Source organism: Apus apus, chromosome 5, assembly GCF_020740795.1.
Source record: "Apus apus isolate bApuApu2 chromosome 5, bApuApu2.pri.cur, whole genome shotgun sequence".
NCBI lineage: Eukaryota > Metazoa > Chordata > Aves > Apodiformes > Apodidae > Apus > Apus apus.
In genome coordinates, this window is record NC_067286.1 from 55,190,561 (window position 1) to 55,207,346 (window position 16,786).

The window sequence follows — 16,786 nt, forward strand, 5'->3', positions numbered from 1 at the left end:
GAAAAAATTAAATAATCTTGGGTTTTGAGACACCCAAGATACCAGTTTCCTAAACATTTCTTATACTGGTGGAGCAGCATACACTATACCTCTGCACACACCATGCAATTCCACCTTAATACCCCCAAAAGCTAATTTGTAGTTTTGGGTAAAAACGCTTTTTCAAGCATTTTTCATTCTGGACTACATTTCTGATATTCCTTTATGGATACCCGTTTAGTCACACACAAACCTGCAAGTAACAGTCAAGAAAATCTTTTATGTTGAGAAATAACTGCCTTAGATCAAGTCCTCCTGAAATTACAAAACCAGTTGTAATATAAAGAACAGACAGTTCTTTATTCCAGCAATAGCTAAGAAGAAAATGCCAACTGCGTTTGATCTGATCTTTGTTCCTATTAAACCTCTCAACATTCTAATCATCTATTGACAATGTAGCCAAGTCGTAACTTTCTCTTATTTTCTCCTATTCATAGGTTTGGAAGGGATGAGTAACTTATTATCTGTATAAACCAGCAGCAGATGCACTTTTTGCATGGCAGACTGTGCTGCCTGGCATTCCTAGGGACGTGGGCTTCCGTGTCTAGCTGCTAATGGGTCCCCCTTTCCTTACAGAGGTATTCACTACCTGCCAAGGCAAGCCAGTGCTTTAATCCTTGAAATCATACTCTTTTGTGAGGGCTCTTCTATTTTGCTGATTTTTTTGGAAATTCATGTTACTACTGTATGGGAAGATTATGGCATAAAGTCTTACTCTTCTGCATGTAAATAAAGCTACACTGCTCTCAGTGTCAGCAGGTTGTAACAAAACCAACTAGCTGATGCTTGTTCACAAAGGAAAACTTGCTTTGTTATCCCACTGTAAAAGCAATTAAAAGTTACTCACTTGCACCTAACATGCTGAGGTACATTTCTCTACTCCCATGTAACACTCTAACAATCAAATTCTGATAATATGATCCAAATGGATTTCAGAAGCAATAGCTAAAATCTAGACAGTCATTAGCAGAGCAGAAGATTTTTTAAGAAAAGAATTCTGATTATGATGAGATGTTGATAAGACAGTAGCTGAAAATAAAGTAGCTTCTTAAGATATCCTCAGAACAACCTGAATACTTGCTATTTTCTTACCAGTGTTCGTGACCCCAGACTGGAACTTCTCAATGATTCTAGTTCTTCTGTCATCTTGGAAGCTAATGCTTGGAGATAGCCACGAGCATCCTTCTCATCACTTACCCTATTGTGTAATTACAAAAACCTGTTACTTTACAGTTTCATGCCTCATAGCACCAAACACTGTACCACCAAACAATCAGTGTCTGCACTGGATTTAGAGACATAGCAGAAATGGACACTGCAGGAAAAAACTCTCCCAGCAACAGAAAACTGAATATATCCTAGATTGCCTGTTTCAGATTTTTTTTCTATCTGATTCTCTTGATTGTGGCAGTTGTCAGGGAAACTGAAGTTTCCCTTCTACCATCAGCAAGAGTTCTGCAGAGATTCACTGTTACTGTTTGGAACATGATTTGCATGTTGCTTGTTCAATTTTCATAAGGGTTACCTTCAAGGCCTTCTTGTCTTGCATGCTGAAAACACTTGCACACAGCTTGCTAAAATAGCAAGTAACAGAGGGAAGAACTGACCTGTGAATTATGTGAAAGTACTTATCTAGTATAACTAATGAGGTTCTATATGTTAACACGGACTTCTTAAATAATGACCACCTTCCTGAATTAATTTATCAAAATATTCCAAATTGGTTGATTTAATGATCACTTTAGAGACTGAAGGAAGCTGACACCAAAATCCTCTCCTTCGTACATAATAACATTTGACAGTTTCACTTGTCATTACTACACAGCAACACTAGAAAGCACAAGAGAAACAGTTAATCCACACTCAGAAGTACCATGCTTTTGTTGGTCCCCAACACAGAGAAAGGGCCTAGCTATATATTAACAACAAAAAAAGCCAGTCAAACCTGAAAAAGTTGAAAGTGGTCATCTGGATCTCTAAAAAGCACATACCATTGAATAATTTCTGCAATCTGAGCTTCCCAGTGAGCAACGGACTCCTTCTTTGCTGCTAGGTCCTGGAGCTCATCTTCTAGCTGCCTGTTCTGTGCTGTTAATTTGTCCACAAAGGAGCAAAGCTGAAATAAAAAAATAATTTCACCCATGGCTTATGTCAGTTTCAGACTTTTTACATGTGCATGCATCTACGTATCTATAGAACCTTAACAAATAAGATCTATCTGGAAGTTCTAACAGGGACTAAAGAACCAGTTCCTCTTTTGTGGAACTGGAGAACAGCTCCTGAGCATAGAACAACACATTGCCAGTTAACAAAAAAACAATCCAAAACAAAGGAAAAGAAGAAAAAGCAAGTGTAGAGGTCACTGAGAATTGTTCTGATCAGTGAGTAGACTACTTCAACATCAGAAAGTAACAAAGAATTACATTTTACTTAAAAATGTTTCCTAAAATAATTACCCTCTCATTTTCTGTTGTTAGCTTTTTGTTATCTTCCAAGAGCATAGATCTTTCACGCTCATATTTCTCTTTCATTGTTCCTACTGCTTCCTCCATTTCACTGTGCCTGAGGAGAAGGACAAGAAACAGAAACAGTTACACTGTAACACTGCTGAACCTGAAGACTGGGATTTTCTAAAAGAAATAAACACAGTTAAGGCGATATACCACCCTGCATAGACACCTATGCAACACAATACCCAAACCTCCAGATATCCAAAGCTAATGAATCACGCCCAAAATCTTACCTCTCTCGCTTTGTTTTCTCTAATTTGTCCTTTAATATCATGATCTCCTTCTGCAGTGCAAGCTGATGGCTCTCTGAATCGTGTACTTCCTTTTTCACATTTTTTACTTCCAAAACGTGTGACGCTTCTCGTCGGACCAACTCCTCTTCATAAAATAAGATTTTCTTTTCCAGCTCAGACTTAATTTTGGAAAGCTCCTGCTGGTGCTCTAGTGTGGCACCTGCTGTCCGGCCACCCTGCTTCAGCTGCAGGAGAAGAGAAACCATCAGGAAGAGACTATAATCTTTATATTTCAAGAACATGAATTCAATTTAGAATTGCTGAATTGGTGGCACTTAGGCAAATTTTTTATCTGGGCATTCAGTGATTTAAAAGGCACCTGTCTCCCAGCACTGAGCCCCATAAATGACTGCTCTGATTACATGACTCTAGTGAGGGGTTCAGATGGATTGCAGAGATAACAAATTTGGATAACATCAGTTTAGTATCTGCTTATGTTCATAAACTGGAGATTTTCAAGACATTAGTTTCCAATGATATATTAAAGTACTTTGAACAGAAAACCTCCAAAAAAATCTGAACAGGTTAGGTCAAGCTTCTAGTAATGCTGCAGTTTTTAAGCTTCCCACAGGCATCAACAGTTGAGACAGCAGAACTACTGCAGCTCTTGCATCATGAGTAAAAATTTGTCAAAAATCATGAACCTTCAGAGCTTCCAGTTCATTTTCCAATTGCTTGGAGAAGACCTCACTGTGCTCACGAAGCTTGCGTTCTTTTGATGCTTCTGCTACAACTTCTTCAAGTTGGGCTTCCAGCTGCAACAAGAGTAATTTTAAGTCACTTCAACACAAGACAGTGCTATCTGTCTCATTAACTTCCTTTCCTCCATATGGATGAGTTTTTCCTTATTTCTATTTTATGTTACACCACTACAACAGTCATCTCAGAATGTAATGATCATGGTTTTGCCTTCATTGATTGAGGCATCCATTTCACACAGTAGAACTATTACTACATGACTTTTTGTACTGATATGAAATACACAAAGTATGTGCAGGAATAACTGCACAGGTTCTATTAATGCTAAGAGAAGGAAATGCCACCAGGAAGTCAATGCAGTTGTGAAAAAAGAGTCTCCCACATTTGCAGGTCAGCTCCAAGCCTCAGGACCTACTAAGGCAGCTTAAAAGTCCTGGCCTTTAAGCCAAGTATTTTTAAAAATACTTCAGATATGAACACTGAACAATTTTATTTTGCAATTATGTAACAAAATAACCTTGATCATCCACTTACTGACTTCAGAAAGCTTATCAGAAAGACAATTTAGTGGCAACTAAGGCAACGGTTGCAATTCAAGCAATAGTAGAACAGTTTTACAACCTGACAGGAAGAGTAAGATTTATTTTTCTGAATTCAAATTCAACTAGCAAAGTTGTTTTTAAAGGGAGTGTATTCAGAATTGTGGGCCAAGACAATCAACTTATAGACTCTGTTCTGAATTGAAGATTGATACAGGTGTTAGGAAAAGGAGAACAGAGGATTTTGTAAGAACAAAGACAGGAGATTATAAAGCCCTGCATAGAAATATTTAACTGAGTAAGAAATCAGGCTTGAATGCCTACTGCCCTTCGAGGTGCCACAGCCCTATTCATCAAATATGGTGCAACAGACACCTTTGCCTTTCCCAGTTAATTACCACTTATTATTCATGAATAAAAGTCTGAGAAACTTTATCTCTTACTGCATTTTCACAGACTGCCTTTCAATTTGCTAGAAGTTTCCTAGCAATGTCTATAAAGTTCTTGAACGTATCTTCTACATTTCATGCAGATAATACATAAAATTTCATAATTTTTCAGTGATTAAAACACTTTGGGTTAACCAAAATAGCTGTTTCTTATGCCCTCTTCTGGTTATTAACTTAAACTTATGTAAAACTGCCAGCTGTCTAGAATGCTAGTTGGAAACTGACTTGCTTAAAGATATTATATTCTCTACAGTGGCTAACTACAGAGGAAGGAAAACCACCTATTTAGTCTGTATCATTATTCCTCCCTCCAGTTGAAGAGAAAAATTCAGTTGAAAAAAATTTTAAGTCAGAATACTCCAGCCTTAAAGCACATGAAGACATTAAGTTTTCTAGGTTTCAAGCTGACTTAGGAGTCAAGAATCTATACAAATCAAAACCCAAGAACTAAGATGCTTGGCATATAGCAAGAACAGATTTCCCCAGATTAACACCAGCTTGAGTACAAACCAAAAAGGAAACTCAGTTAATTTCCTGGTATATCGGTAAACCACTTGGAAACAAAATCAAGAACTATTTTGTGATTGGTAGCAAAGTTATATGGAAGAGTTAGTGGGGTAAATTCTTCTAGATAAGCAAAGTAAATTATCATTACCAACCCTGGTTTTTCAATACAATCACAAATGAGATACAGGATAAGCAGCAGCTGAAACATGTTATTGTCAACTCTATCAAGCTACCTCTTTTCTGATCTTCTCCAATTTACGGATGTCCTGTCGCATAGCATCAATCTTCTGCATGCTCATTTCCACCTCTTCTTCTTTGTCACGAAGTTGACGGGACAGCTTTTGCTTTTGGGACCGCAAGTCTCCCATCCTCTCACTGAGCTCAGCAAACTCCTGCACAGCCAGCTTCCTCTGCTGGTGCGCATCCCTCAGTTCTTTGGATTGTGTCTTTAACCTCTCCGAGGCTTCTACAAGTTGCTGGTTTAAATAACAAATATAGCAATACAAAAGTAATTTGAACTCCATATATTCTTTCCAAGAAGAAAGGAAGTGGACTTAAATGAGCATGACTTGAAATTTCAACCACCTCAAATAACTTTTAAACATTACTTAATTTATACAGTTTTTTGGGGGTAAGCAGCTGCAGTAACAAACCAAGACAGTAGTTATTCTGCTTCCAGTGTGGCAGCTGCACGAATACCTTTGCTGTTACAGAAGGTTGACTTACAAATCTGACTACACAATTCCACTTCAATTCTAAATAACTTACTTTCAGATTACCACCATGTACCCGCACAATAGTAATCTTTCTTTAAAGGAATGTTTTAGCAGAAAGTTCATTTGAGGGAGCCATCAAATACACTGTACTGGCACTGAGATGCTGCAGCAAATCTTGTGAAATTCTTCAGAAAACTGAAGAAAATTCCTTAGAGCAAACTAGGCAGCTCTAATACTTCAATTGAAAGTATAAAAGCTGTTTCCTTTATAGCAAGTAGTTAACAAAAATTAACCATACTAAGCTAGAAATTGAATGTTCAACAGAAAATAATTTGAGAGTGGGGAACAAATATAAGAGAAAGAGCACAACTACACAAGAGAATTAATGTATATTGGCCAAAGGATTTCTAAAACATTCTGCTGTTCGTAGTGACTTGAATACAGGTACATTTTTTTATATTATTTGAAGTGGTATGTAGTATATGCAAACTCCTACTTACTTTACTGCAAAATATTCTGCTGACTTAAACTAAGATGCTGTTATATTTTAGGAAGCAAACGAAGATGTAATTTACACAACAGTAATAAACTCAGCCATTACATAAAAGTCATTCCCAGCCTCAAGCAGTAATTAACCTTTTGGTATTACAAAGAGTAACTGGGCTCAAGCTGGAGCAATGATCTAGCTATATTAACTTTTTCATACATATAGACAAATATATGCCTTTTTGTATCTACAGGACTGATTACTAGCCACAGATCTGAGTTTAACTCCTGTCTATATTAAAACAATTGAGAAGAATTAAAATGTTAAATCAAAACTATTATTAAGGTGCTTGTTCCATCTAGCAAAATACATGTGAAATAAATAAGGTACCTATCAACTCCCAAAAAGGAAAGTGTGCTACTTTGGAAAACTACTGCACTGCTAACGAAATTAACAGGTTCATTAACATCTCAGTGTAGTATTTAAAAGCAGCGCTTATATCACTAAAATTGCAATCACAACAAGACTGTTCTATAGCTATTTACATGACCATTTTTAAATGTATCTATCTTCGGATCAATACCTTATGAAGATCTTCCTTCTCTTGCCGCAACACTCTGCACTGCTTTTCTAGTCCTTTCAACTTGTGCATGGAGTCTTCGTGTTCTTGTCGAAAAGCCACTGCATCTGCAAGCTGTCCTTCCAGTTTACTTATATCTGCAGATTAATCCATATTAAAGGTAACTGGTCCCAAGTTTATGCCAATAAAGCAAGCAGCATAACTCAAGCAAACTGGCATCAGTTTGGAAAATCAGCTTCTTTCCTGTTCCCATCATTTAAGACTGGTTAAGATAATTTTGGAGCATTGGCAGCTCTACAAGATAATTTTTAATTTTCTCAGCCTATTACAGAAAACCTCCCTAAGACTGTGGTCTCCTGAAATGAAAAAAAACACTTAGCACAGAGTTTTGTTTTGTTTTTGAGGAATGTAACTTCTAGCCCTTGAAAACACTGAAATAAACTTGAGTTGTTGAAATTCCAGTTCTAGTAATTTGTCTTCTAAATAGTTTTCATTATACGACAAGCAAGGCTACAGTCTTTAGTGTGTCCAGCAAGACAGGAAAGGACTATTTATTTACTAGAGTAGATAAGAACTCACAATCTGAGAAGGAAATACCATCCTGCACGAGGCAGGCTGGAAACCCAACTGCTCATATCGCTGGCAGTACATTCTCCTGGCCACTCCCTCTTTACTCTCAAAGAAAATTAAACAAATTTGATTTTAAATTACCACCTTTAATCTTACTATTTTGACTCAAACTTAATTCCAGAATATACAACAATAGCTTTTTTTTTTTTTAAGGATAACCTACTCAAAAAAGCTGAGCTGATTTTTGCAATGCATGCACCTACAAAGGGGGTATGTTGCCAAACTGTAGGAAAAAAAATAAATCAGCAACTCAACACCTGAACTCACTTATGCTATACTACAGCTCCTATAAACCTATAAACCAAGCAATTAGAATTCAAAACTACCATTTTGTTTATCATTGATTCCCACTACAAAATTAGATGCTAGCAGGAGGTTTGTATGGATAAACTAACAGCATTGTCAAGTAACAGATTTTCAGTGATATGAATGAGTCAGTCTTGTCTCAGGATAGATGCCAGTATTTGTTTTCCTGCAATGCTCAGTGCTTCCTAATTAAACTATCACCAGACAGAACCACACAGGGAGCAGGAGCTCAGAAATATTTAAATGTGTACTATTATTACACATCCTCCCACCTATCCCCTTATGTTACTAAAGAGCAACCAGTCTTCTCTCCCAGTTGTCTCTTACTCCTAGCTCCATTAAAACCCTCCAAAACAATACCTGCCCTTCCTCCCCTCACCCCAAAAGAATGAGGAATAAGAAAACAGGATCTCCTGAGATTTCTAGAGACATAACAAATAAAATCTTTAACTGAACCCATCTAGATAATTCTAGTCTAGAATTCAGTCTAGACTCCCCATTTTAGCCCCTCAAGAACATCAGTTCTACTAATTGCAAAAACACAGTACATATTTAGCTACTCCTAGTACATGAAACTGCATTAACTATAATGCCAGAGGCTTACCTGTTAATTTGTTCTTCAACCGTTCGATTTCTTCATTTAGTTTTTTAATTTCCTTATCACGGCTTGTATTTACTGGAACACACACTGGTCCCTGGAGGTTCTGCACTGTCTGTGTGGATTCTTCAAATCAGAAAAGGAAGGAGAATGTTTTGAATAAAATAAATTCCAATTTCTCCTAACGAGCAGAAGGAAGAATCCAAACAAACATAAACCACTAACCTTGCAGTTTTCTGTTCAAATCTTGCTTTTCTTGCTCTAATTTCCGTATTTTCTTCTCATAGCCTTCTATTTGTGAAGTGTTCCTTAAGTCACGCTGTGCATCCATATCTTTGGTTACAGTGTCAGACTGCATCACACTCTTTAAAGTGCCTCTATCAGATAAAGAGCTGAAAACAAATATATAAGTTTTAATAAAAAACCTCACAGTGGTCTACAGCAGTGACATGCTGGGATTCCATCAAATACTCGCTTTAAATTTACAAGAACAACTAGTGCAGTAAATGTTACTGTAGAGACAATTGTCAGGGTAGATAAACTGATTATTCCCTGCGTATGTTGCTGTAGAATTAAGATACCTGCATTCAGGACTTTAATGATGTAGATATATATTCATATTATAAATGATGGAAAATGTCGTCTCTCTTATACCAAAGACTGCTACTACCTGACAGCAGGTAAGTGTACCTGTACGGAGAGAGCCGAGGAACAAACCCCAAGGTTTAGTTTGAAGCATGACAAAGATGGATTTAAGTTAAGCCACATGATTTCACTACAGAAAGGTAACAAACCCCAGCAAAGGGAAATAACGGAGAGACAAATAGTGCAGAACAGCTAGCATATGTTTAAGGGATCTCTGAAGCCAGATGGAGGACAGTTCAAAGATGTGCAGTCAGCCACATTTTGTCCATGCTCAGAACCACCCACATTAACTTAACCTACCAGCAGGACTCTGGACCACTGAGCTAATTCTGAGCTGTTCCTGACAGACATGCAACATGGACAAGACTTGCTCCCAGCCTCTCAATACACAAACAACAAGTTTATACTCAATTACAGGTGAAATATATAGTCCCATAACTTTCATTCATTTCATAAAGATAAAATATTAAACACAAAAGTATCTAATCTTTACAGGCATGATCAAAATATGTTCAGATAATTGTAAAAAAAAAAAAGATGTGGGAGATAAAAGGTTTATCCACAGGTGCACCTATGGACATAATTTTTCTACATGTTTATGAGAATTTCCCAGTATTAGCTGCATTTGGGAAAAAAAAATTAATAACCAAGATATCCTTTGCTTACCTATCAGTTGTGTACGTAAACCCAACAAATGGCAAATGCAATCCAGAAAAGCCTGAATGAGAACTTGGTGGCACCACTTCCTGCATGAAAAAAACCACACATGAAAATCCAAAAGAGAACCCACACAGAGAAAAGGCATTTGATTTAACCTCAACAGTTAAAGAGAGACAGCTAATGGAAAGACTTTTCTTAGCACACACCAACTGACAATTGGCAGTTATGTTTATTGTAGAGTCTTCCATTGTTCCTAGATGAACTTTTTTTCAGATTAGGTCATGTAAAATAATGACAGAATTTAGCAGCTTCTTGAACTGGCACTTGAAAGGGCAGCATTTCAACAAGGTCAAAGCACAATGCAACCAGTAAAAGAAACCCCGAAATTTCAATCTCCTAATTAAAAGTGACCTGGCACCAAAATGCATGTCATTTGGTTTAGTGTGCTAGTTTCTGTTAGATACATAATAAAAAAAAATATGCCAAAAGCTCTTCATTTCTTGGAATACTATCTGATGAACAAATTACCACAAAAGCCTTCTGCTCCTCCTGACTCTAGTTTGTAAACTACTACACAACAGAAATGAGGAGTCCAACAAGAATGTTCTAGCTCTAAAAACCAACCTCCTGGTTCTTAAGTGAGTAGAGAAGTAGCACTGTGAGCTCTCTCACCTGGACAGCTGTGACAGTAGGCTGCATAGAGAATAGATGTGTGTTTCTAAAGACAGATTTATTTAATTTTTTAGCCTTTGAAAAGGAATAATTCCAAGGGCAACTGAAGATTTTTTCCCCACTGAAATGTTTTAACTTTCACCATGTAACACTAGTTCATTTTGGCAAGTGGATTTAGGAAAAGCAGCTCACGATTTCTAATAACCCAAAATGTCAAGAGATTAAAAAAAATTTCACATTTGAAATGACTTATTTTTTGATCTGTTACATTACTTATTTTGAAATAAGTTCTCACTACATCACAGTACATCACAGTGCAGCAAGGTTGCATACTTGCATTATTAGTATTTAAAAACAAAGACTCACTGGATTTCTTAGTACATCATCATCTACATCAAAGTTTGAGGTGTCAGAAGGACTGCTAACATCTGGAATGTAAGGTGCTTCTAGGTTTCGAATATTATCCCAATTAAGTCCTTCAAAAAATGCATGAGACTTAAAATCCTCTATTCCATTCTGTCCCAGTCTACGCTCCCTACTGCAGATAAGTCGCTGAATAAGATCTTTTGCTTCTTCAGATACATCTGTAACATGGGATGGAAACTGAAATCGTTCCTAGAAGACAAAACAAATAGAGAAATTATTTAGAGAATGAATCCATTTTGTCATTTTCAATGGTAACTTCAAAAAGAATGTGTTCCAGTAAAACTGGAAATGAACAGACAAACATTGCTGTAGTTCCAGCAAGCTGTGGCAGAGCACAATGAAAGTGATAGACTTTCTATCCCTGGATTTTAAGGACAAGTAATAATTTCTTAAGTTCTTTAAATCAGATGTATTTGAAACTAAAACTTCAATCACAATAACTCCATTGGGAACAGCAAATTTTTTTTAAAAAAGATACACAGGAATTTTGACACATTACAATTTATTAAAGATCATAGAACAAAGGCAGATCCTCACTGGCTTTCTTTGCCACAGATTCACCAGTCTCCTGAAGATACACTCCTCCCATGATGGTAGCAAATTCTTTACAAAATGTTATCCTTAAGGGCGTATTTTTATAATTTATAGGTTAAATACATGTTATTTTCTAATCAAAATACAATTTACATTTAGCAAAGATTTGTATTGTCACAAACAAACAGAAGATGTAAAAATTGTACTTATCACTAACATCTGAAAATACTCTAGATAAAAATTGGCATGTTTTTTTCTGTATTTTAGCTTGTTACTACTACCACTGTACAGTCAAGATGGGCTTTTTTGTTTTTGTTCAATAAAGGACAATTGCATATAGCTATCCTTTTATAATCCAACTTTTCAAGTTTAAAATGAGATTATTAGGGACAAAACCAGCATAATTGGAATTAAAGTAAAACTTCAATTGAAAAACATAAAATCATATTAATTGTGTGTCCAAATGAGATAAAAATATTAAATCTGCATGACAACAACTTCAAATTTCCTCCCAAGTAGTTTATGAGCCAAGTAGCCAGAGATTACTCTGGTTACAACTGCAATCAGTTAGTTTATTGAAGAAATTAAAGTGAGAGAGAGCTTAATATTCATCACAGCAAGGGTGTCAGCTCTGCCAAGGATTTTGCATCTTATCCATCACTGCTTCCTTGTGAGAGCACAGCATTGTAATCACCAGTAAACTGCACTCATCCTGGGGAGAAGAAAATGAAACAATACACCCTTTGCAACAACTTCTGGCTGCCTAGGATGAGTGTGCACATAAACACATCCTCCTATTTCAGCTCCTGAAAGGACACCATGAACTGTCTTATTCTGTACTGCTCAAAATGCACCCAGAAGTTCCAACCCTTCTCCGCCACACTGACTCAAGACAAACCCCTAACCTCATGTTCTTCACACAGCTCAAGTTAATGTTTTTCTGCCACTTCCATTTCGGGCAACTCCCTCTGACCTCATGTTCTTCATGCAGCTGATGTCTACACCAGCTGACTTGCCCGTTCCCTTTTTTGTGCTCTTATCAGTGTGACAGAAAACGTGTGCAGCTGTGTAAATAATGAGCTACATAATTTCTCCTGCACAGCCCAAAGGAAACTTTTAAACGGGCTCTCTTGGTTCAAACTAGGACACGGGCCTAACATAAGAGTTAATTTTAAATTTGATTTTGTGATGAATGCTTAGATTTTCCAACAATAATAACATCAGCCTTTAGAGAAAGATTTTCATTTGACAAAGAAGTAAACATTCCTAAAACCTGAATTTACAAACCTACACAATATGGCTCTAAATAATCATGAAAACACAAAGAACTACCATCACTTCAATATCTTTAAGTGATGACAGTTTCTCTGTAAACATTATAATCTCGGTGAATACATAAGAGATTTAATATTTCTCTTACTTCATGATTCATAATCTTCCCATAGGTTTCCACTAATGACTCTGCATAAAAGGGTGTTTCACCATAGAGCATTTCATACATGCAGACACCCAGTGACCACCAGTCACATTCAGGCCCATATTTTCCCATTCCATCTTCCATTGCTTGTAGTATCTCAGGGGAGATGTAGTCAGGCGTGCCCACTGCTACTGATGACTGTACCTTAAAAATAAGACAAACATAATTCTTGTAAGTTTTCAGGTTCTCTCAACAACTTTCTCACTCACACACTAGTATTTTTTTCAAACAGACACACCAAGACATGATTTTGGAAAAGGAAAAGATTTACAAAATTGTAGCAAGATAATAAGGAAGACATTAAGAAAGTAGAAAGACTGCAAAGATTAAGTTCGGGTCTATTTCTACATAAAATCAGTTGATACATTTTACTCGGAACACAGCAGAAACCTGAAATAGGCATACTTGTTGGGAGAATGCAAAAAGTCAAAAGGAGAAAACGTTCTGCCTTTGTATCTATTTATACTTTAAAATTGCAGTTGGGTGCCAGAAGTTGAAATGAGGAATGTACAAGAAGTGAGTTTAAGTCCTATGCTCAAGTTTTACAGTTTAATTTGAAGATACCAAGGGCAAGTAGACCCCTGTTTTTATTAAGTCAGAAATTGGTTTAAGGCTTGTTGCTTAGTTGTGCAACTGGATACAATACAGGGATAAGGTGGGGAATTACCCTGCACCCAAGCAGCACGGAAGCCCTGACCATTAGGGCAGTGGCAGAACAGCCATGATCTCTAGGAATATATTCTCAGGATTTACATAGTTATAATGGCTCCTTCCAATTCCTTCTGCTTTTTAAGATGGTTGATCTTTGACAAGCATTTTATGACTACAGAATGTCACCAAGACTTGAGCAATGTTGCATGCCAGATTTTGTGAAGACTGGCACCTCAGGAAGCACCCGACACTGGGCAAAACAAACAAAAAAACCCACTTCATGAATGATTTAGCTTTTAGGAGTGTATCTAATCTGGTTCACAAGATGGTCAATTACCATAATGTTGCTGTTTGATTTGTAACAGGTGTGCAAAATAAACTGCTTATTAATTATCTTCTAATTTTGAATTATTCTACTTCAGACCTGTCATGGCTGCTAGGTTCCCGGTCATCTATGATTCCAGCACATAAATAATAACAAACTTCTATTCTTTTTTAACCAGGGTTATTGGACAGCTCCTAAAAATCTCATGAGAACTCAAATGGCTAGTAGGAGAAAAAGATGCAAGATAGAAAAACATAGGAAAGGATAACTTTAAAAAGTAGCAGCCCATGAAAAAGGAGATGAAGATGTAAAAAATGTTTCTATGAATATGTTGAATTATACATTTCCCTCAATTTTTAGCATGTCATTAAACTTACAGTCTATCACCTCCCTGATGCATGCTGACAATATCTATTAGCTTTAGGACCAGCAACTCACTTAAACCCATTTCAATTTCTCTTAATACATACTGTGCCATCTTCACTCATTTTCAGACAGGATCCAAAGTCTGCCAATCGTATGTGGCCATTCATATCCAAAAGGACATTATCAGGCTTTATGTCCCTGTTATAACAGAAAGAAGTGAAAAGATGAAAAATATATACTATTAGTTCTGCTTGTAAAGATTAATCTTGCATCAGAATAACAAAGAATTTTACATTGGATACCCACTGATGCAAACTCTTTTTATTGTGCAAGTTACGACCCTCTCTCCCTGCCCAACTTTAAACTTTGCCCACAATGCCTGAGATTACATCAGATTTTCAAGCTCATCAAAGTTGAACTCTGAATGGTCAAAGGAACAAGCAGAACAATTACAGTGAGTCATACCAACTGTAACAGATAGGCAGTTTACTTCACCAACATAATTTCAAGGTTACATGCATCACAATTTATTGTTTAGAGGCAAGAAAGATAAAAGAGAAAAGGCAGTACTATAATCTCAATTTTTTTTGGCCAAGATTTATAACTAAAGTCTATTTTTCTAAATTTTGTCCAGCATTTCTGTGAGCCAGTGTTTTCCATTTGCTATTCAAGACTTTCTATACACTGCTGCACAGCACATTTGCTTCTATGGATACCTAAAGACCTTTGCATCCTGTGTACACTTGGCACTTACTCTACAAGCCACTGAATTCCTGCAGCTCTGGGATCAGATGCCATTTCAACAGGTTATGGAAACATTAGGAAGTCTCTAATATCAAACCATGTCTTTCCTATTCTTACATATATATAGTAGTATATGAAATGGTATACAGCATGTTAAATCTACTAAATTACATGGAACTAAGATTCCCGTTTCATTTTAGCTCATTACTTTATATTCTTTTTGACATCAGGAAGGCAGCCAAAAAGGACTTACTAAAGAGCATGTTAATTGAATTTAGTCCACCAATTAACCACATTTTCTTTCACCACTTTGTACTCAAATTCACACAAAATAAAGTACCAGAAAAAAAATCAATCATCCAGACAACTTAATAAGACAGTCCTGTGCTGTGCTTTTAAAACAATTAATAGCCTCAGAACACCCCAAATCATTTTAAGAGAACCTAGCTAAGATGTTGGGAAGGTGGTATGAAAGGAAGAGACAAGAGCAAGTGCAAAAAACAGAATTAACTTAGTTATGAAACAATTCTGCAGGCTAAAAAGGAGAATATTCATGTCTCCCAAGGTAACATGTATTAGTCTCCTTCTCTTTCTCTAGCCAACACCATCCAGGATCAGCTCCCAATATGCTAGCACATCACCAAGCCATTTTGAAATACCATTTAACTAAGCTAGTAAAAAACCATAACCAAACCTATAATTGACTTTTTTTTAACATCACGTTTATTAAAATATAACTATCTATTGGTAATAAATAAATCCACATATGTTTTATGTTAAATCCCCATCAAATGCACATTGGTCTTGCTGCACCATAAAATGCTGTATTTCTTTTCAAATGGGAAATTCCAAATGCTACTATGTGTACTCAAAAACTTAAAAATCATATAATGGCTTCAACTTAATTTTTGGGAAGAGACTAGAATTACTAGAAATGAGGAAAAAAAGGGTGCTCTAATACACCTTGCTACATAGAGGTGGAAGTTGAAAATGTCTGATTTTTAAGGTGCTGAATTCCACAGCTTCACACTTGAGACTTTTGAGAAAAACTGGTAATTTTTTCCAACAAAAACTTGAATTAACACCTTTTAACCAAGGACTAATGCTTTGAAATTAATTACTGTTGCTCATTATCAACATTAAGACAAAATGGTAAATGCCAATCCATGCCTGTCAACATAAATTAAATGCATACTTACTTTTAATAATACACAAAAATATGTGCTAACCCAGAAAATTAGACCATCTCACTATGTTTTTCCAATAAACACATTAGTAATTTTTCATTGTTAAAATTATACCACTCATTTCAGTTCCAGATATTGTCGACACTCCCTTACAGTCCCATGAGCACACTTCAAGTGCAGTGGGTGCAGAGGACTATTCAAGCTTATATACAACAATTTTAATTATTTTTTTTAAAGAACACTGCTCACAGCCCCATTCAAAGCATGAGCCAATCTCATCCAACACCTCTCTGCTCTTCTGCTTTGCATGCAGATCTCGCTTGCCTCAGGGAACACTGTTTCTGTTCAGAAAGGCTTAATGCCTCATCTCTGAGCTCCACTGTTTCCTATCTACAGCTAACAGGTCATATAAGCCTTTAAAGGGTCCTTGAAATCCCCTCCAGAGCAATCATGCTTCCTCCTAATCCATTCCAGTTGCCAAGCAGTAATTTCTTGGGCATTCATACATCTCCTATTCAAAGTGTATGTTTTGGCCTCAGAGCCATTCATTCTTTCTGCCACAGCAGACATTCATTCAGCCCCATGCAAAGATGTGGCTGGTCAGTTAGTCAGGCCACCTTCCTCAGAAATGTGTGCAATGGTGCCTCTGGTGCACTTCTGAGTCTGTAACAGTTTTAATTCCCCACATTTTGTCTCTAACTCACTCTAACTCACTAACACACTAACTCACAGAAGCATTACTGATT

At 36.6% G+C, this 16,786-nt stretch overlaps 1 protein-coding gene across 7 annotated transcripts in view; it reads right to left on the minus strand.

The window, feature by feature from the left end:
• The window catches only part of CDC42BPB (CDC42 binding protein kinase beta), a 93,224-nt gene that overhangs the window by 26,006 nt on the left and 50,432 nt on the right, over positions 1-16,786 (minus strand). For all 7 annotated transcript variants that reach the window (XM_051622417.1, XM_051622416.1, XM_051622415.1 and 4 more), the window contains exons 6-18: positions 14,214-14,307; positions 12,711-12,911; positions 10,697-10,945; positions 9,665-9,744; positions 8,579-8,745; positions 8,360-8,479; positions 6,823-6,956; positions 5,270-5,512; positions 3,487-3,597; positions 2,783-3,027; positions 2,496-2,601; positions 2,031-2,155; positions 1,132-1,237 (exon numbers count right to left, since the gene is read on the minus strand). In XM_051622417.1, the coding sequence (XP_051478377.1) occupies positions 1,132-1,237; positions 2,031-2,155; positions 2,496-2,601; positions 2,783-3,027; positions 3,487-3,597; positions 5,270-5,512; positions 6,823-6,956; positions 8,360-8,479; positions 8,579-8,745; positions 9,665-9,744; positions 10,697-10,945; positions 12,711-12,911; positions 14,214-14,307 (1,981 nt within the window). The remainder of the gene's footprint in view (positions 1-1,131; positions 1,238-2,030; positions 2,156-2,495; positions 2,602-2,782; positions 3,028-3,486; positions 3,598-5,269; positions 5,513-6,822; positions 6,957-8,359; positions 8,480-8,578; positions 8,746-9,664; positions 9,745-10,696; positions 10,946-12,710; positions 12,912-14,213; positions 14,308-16,786) is intronic.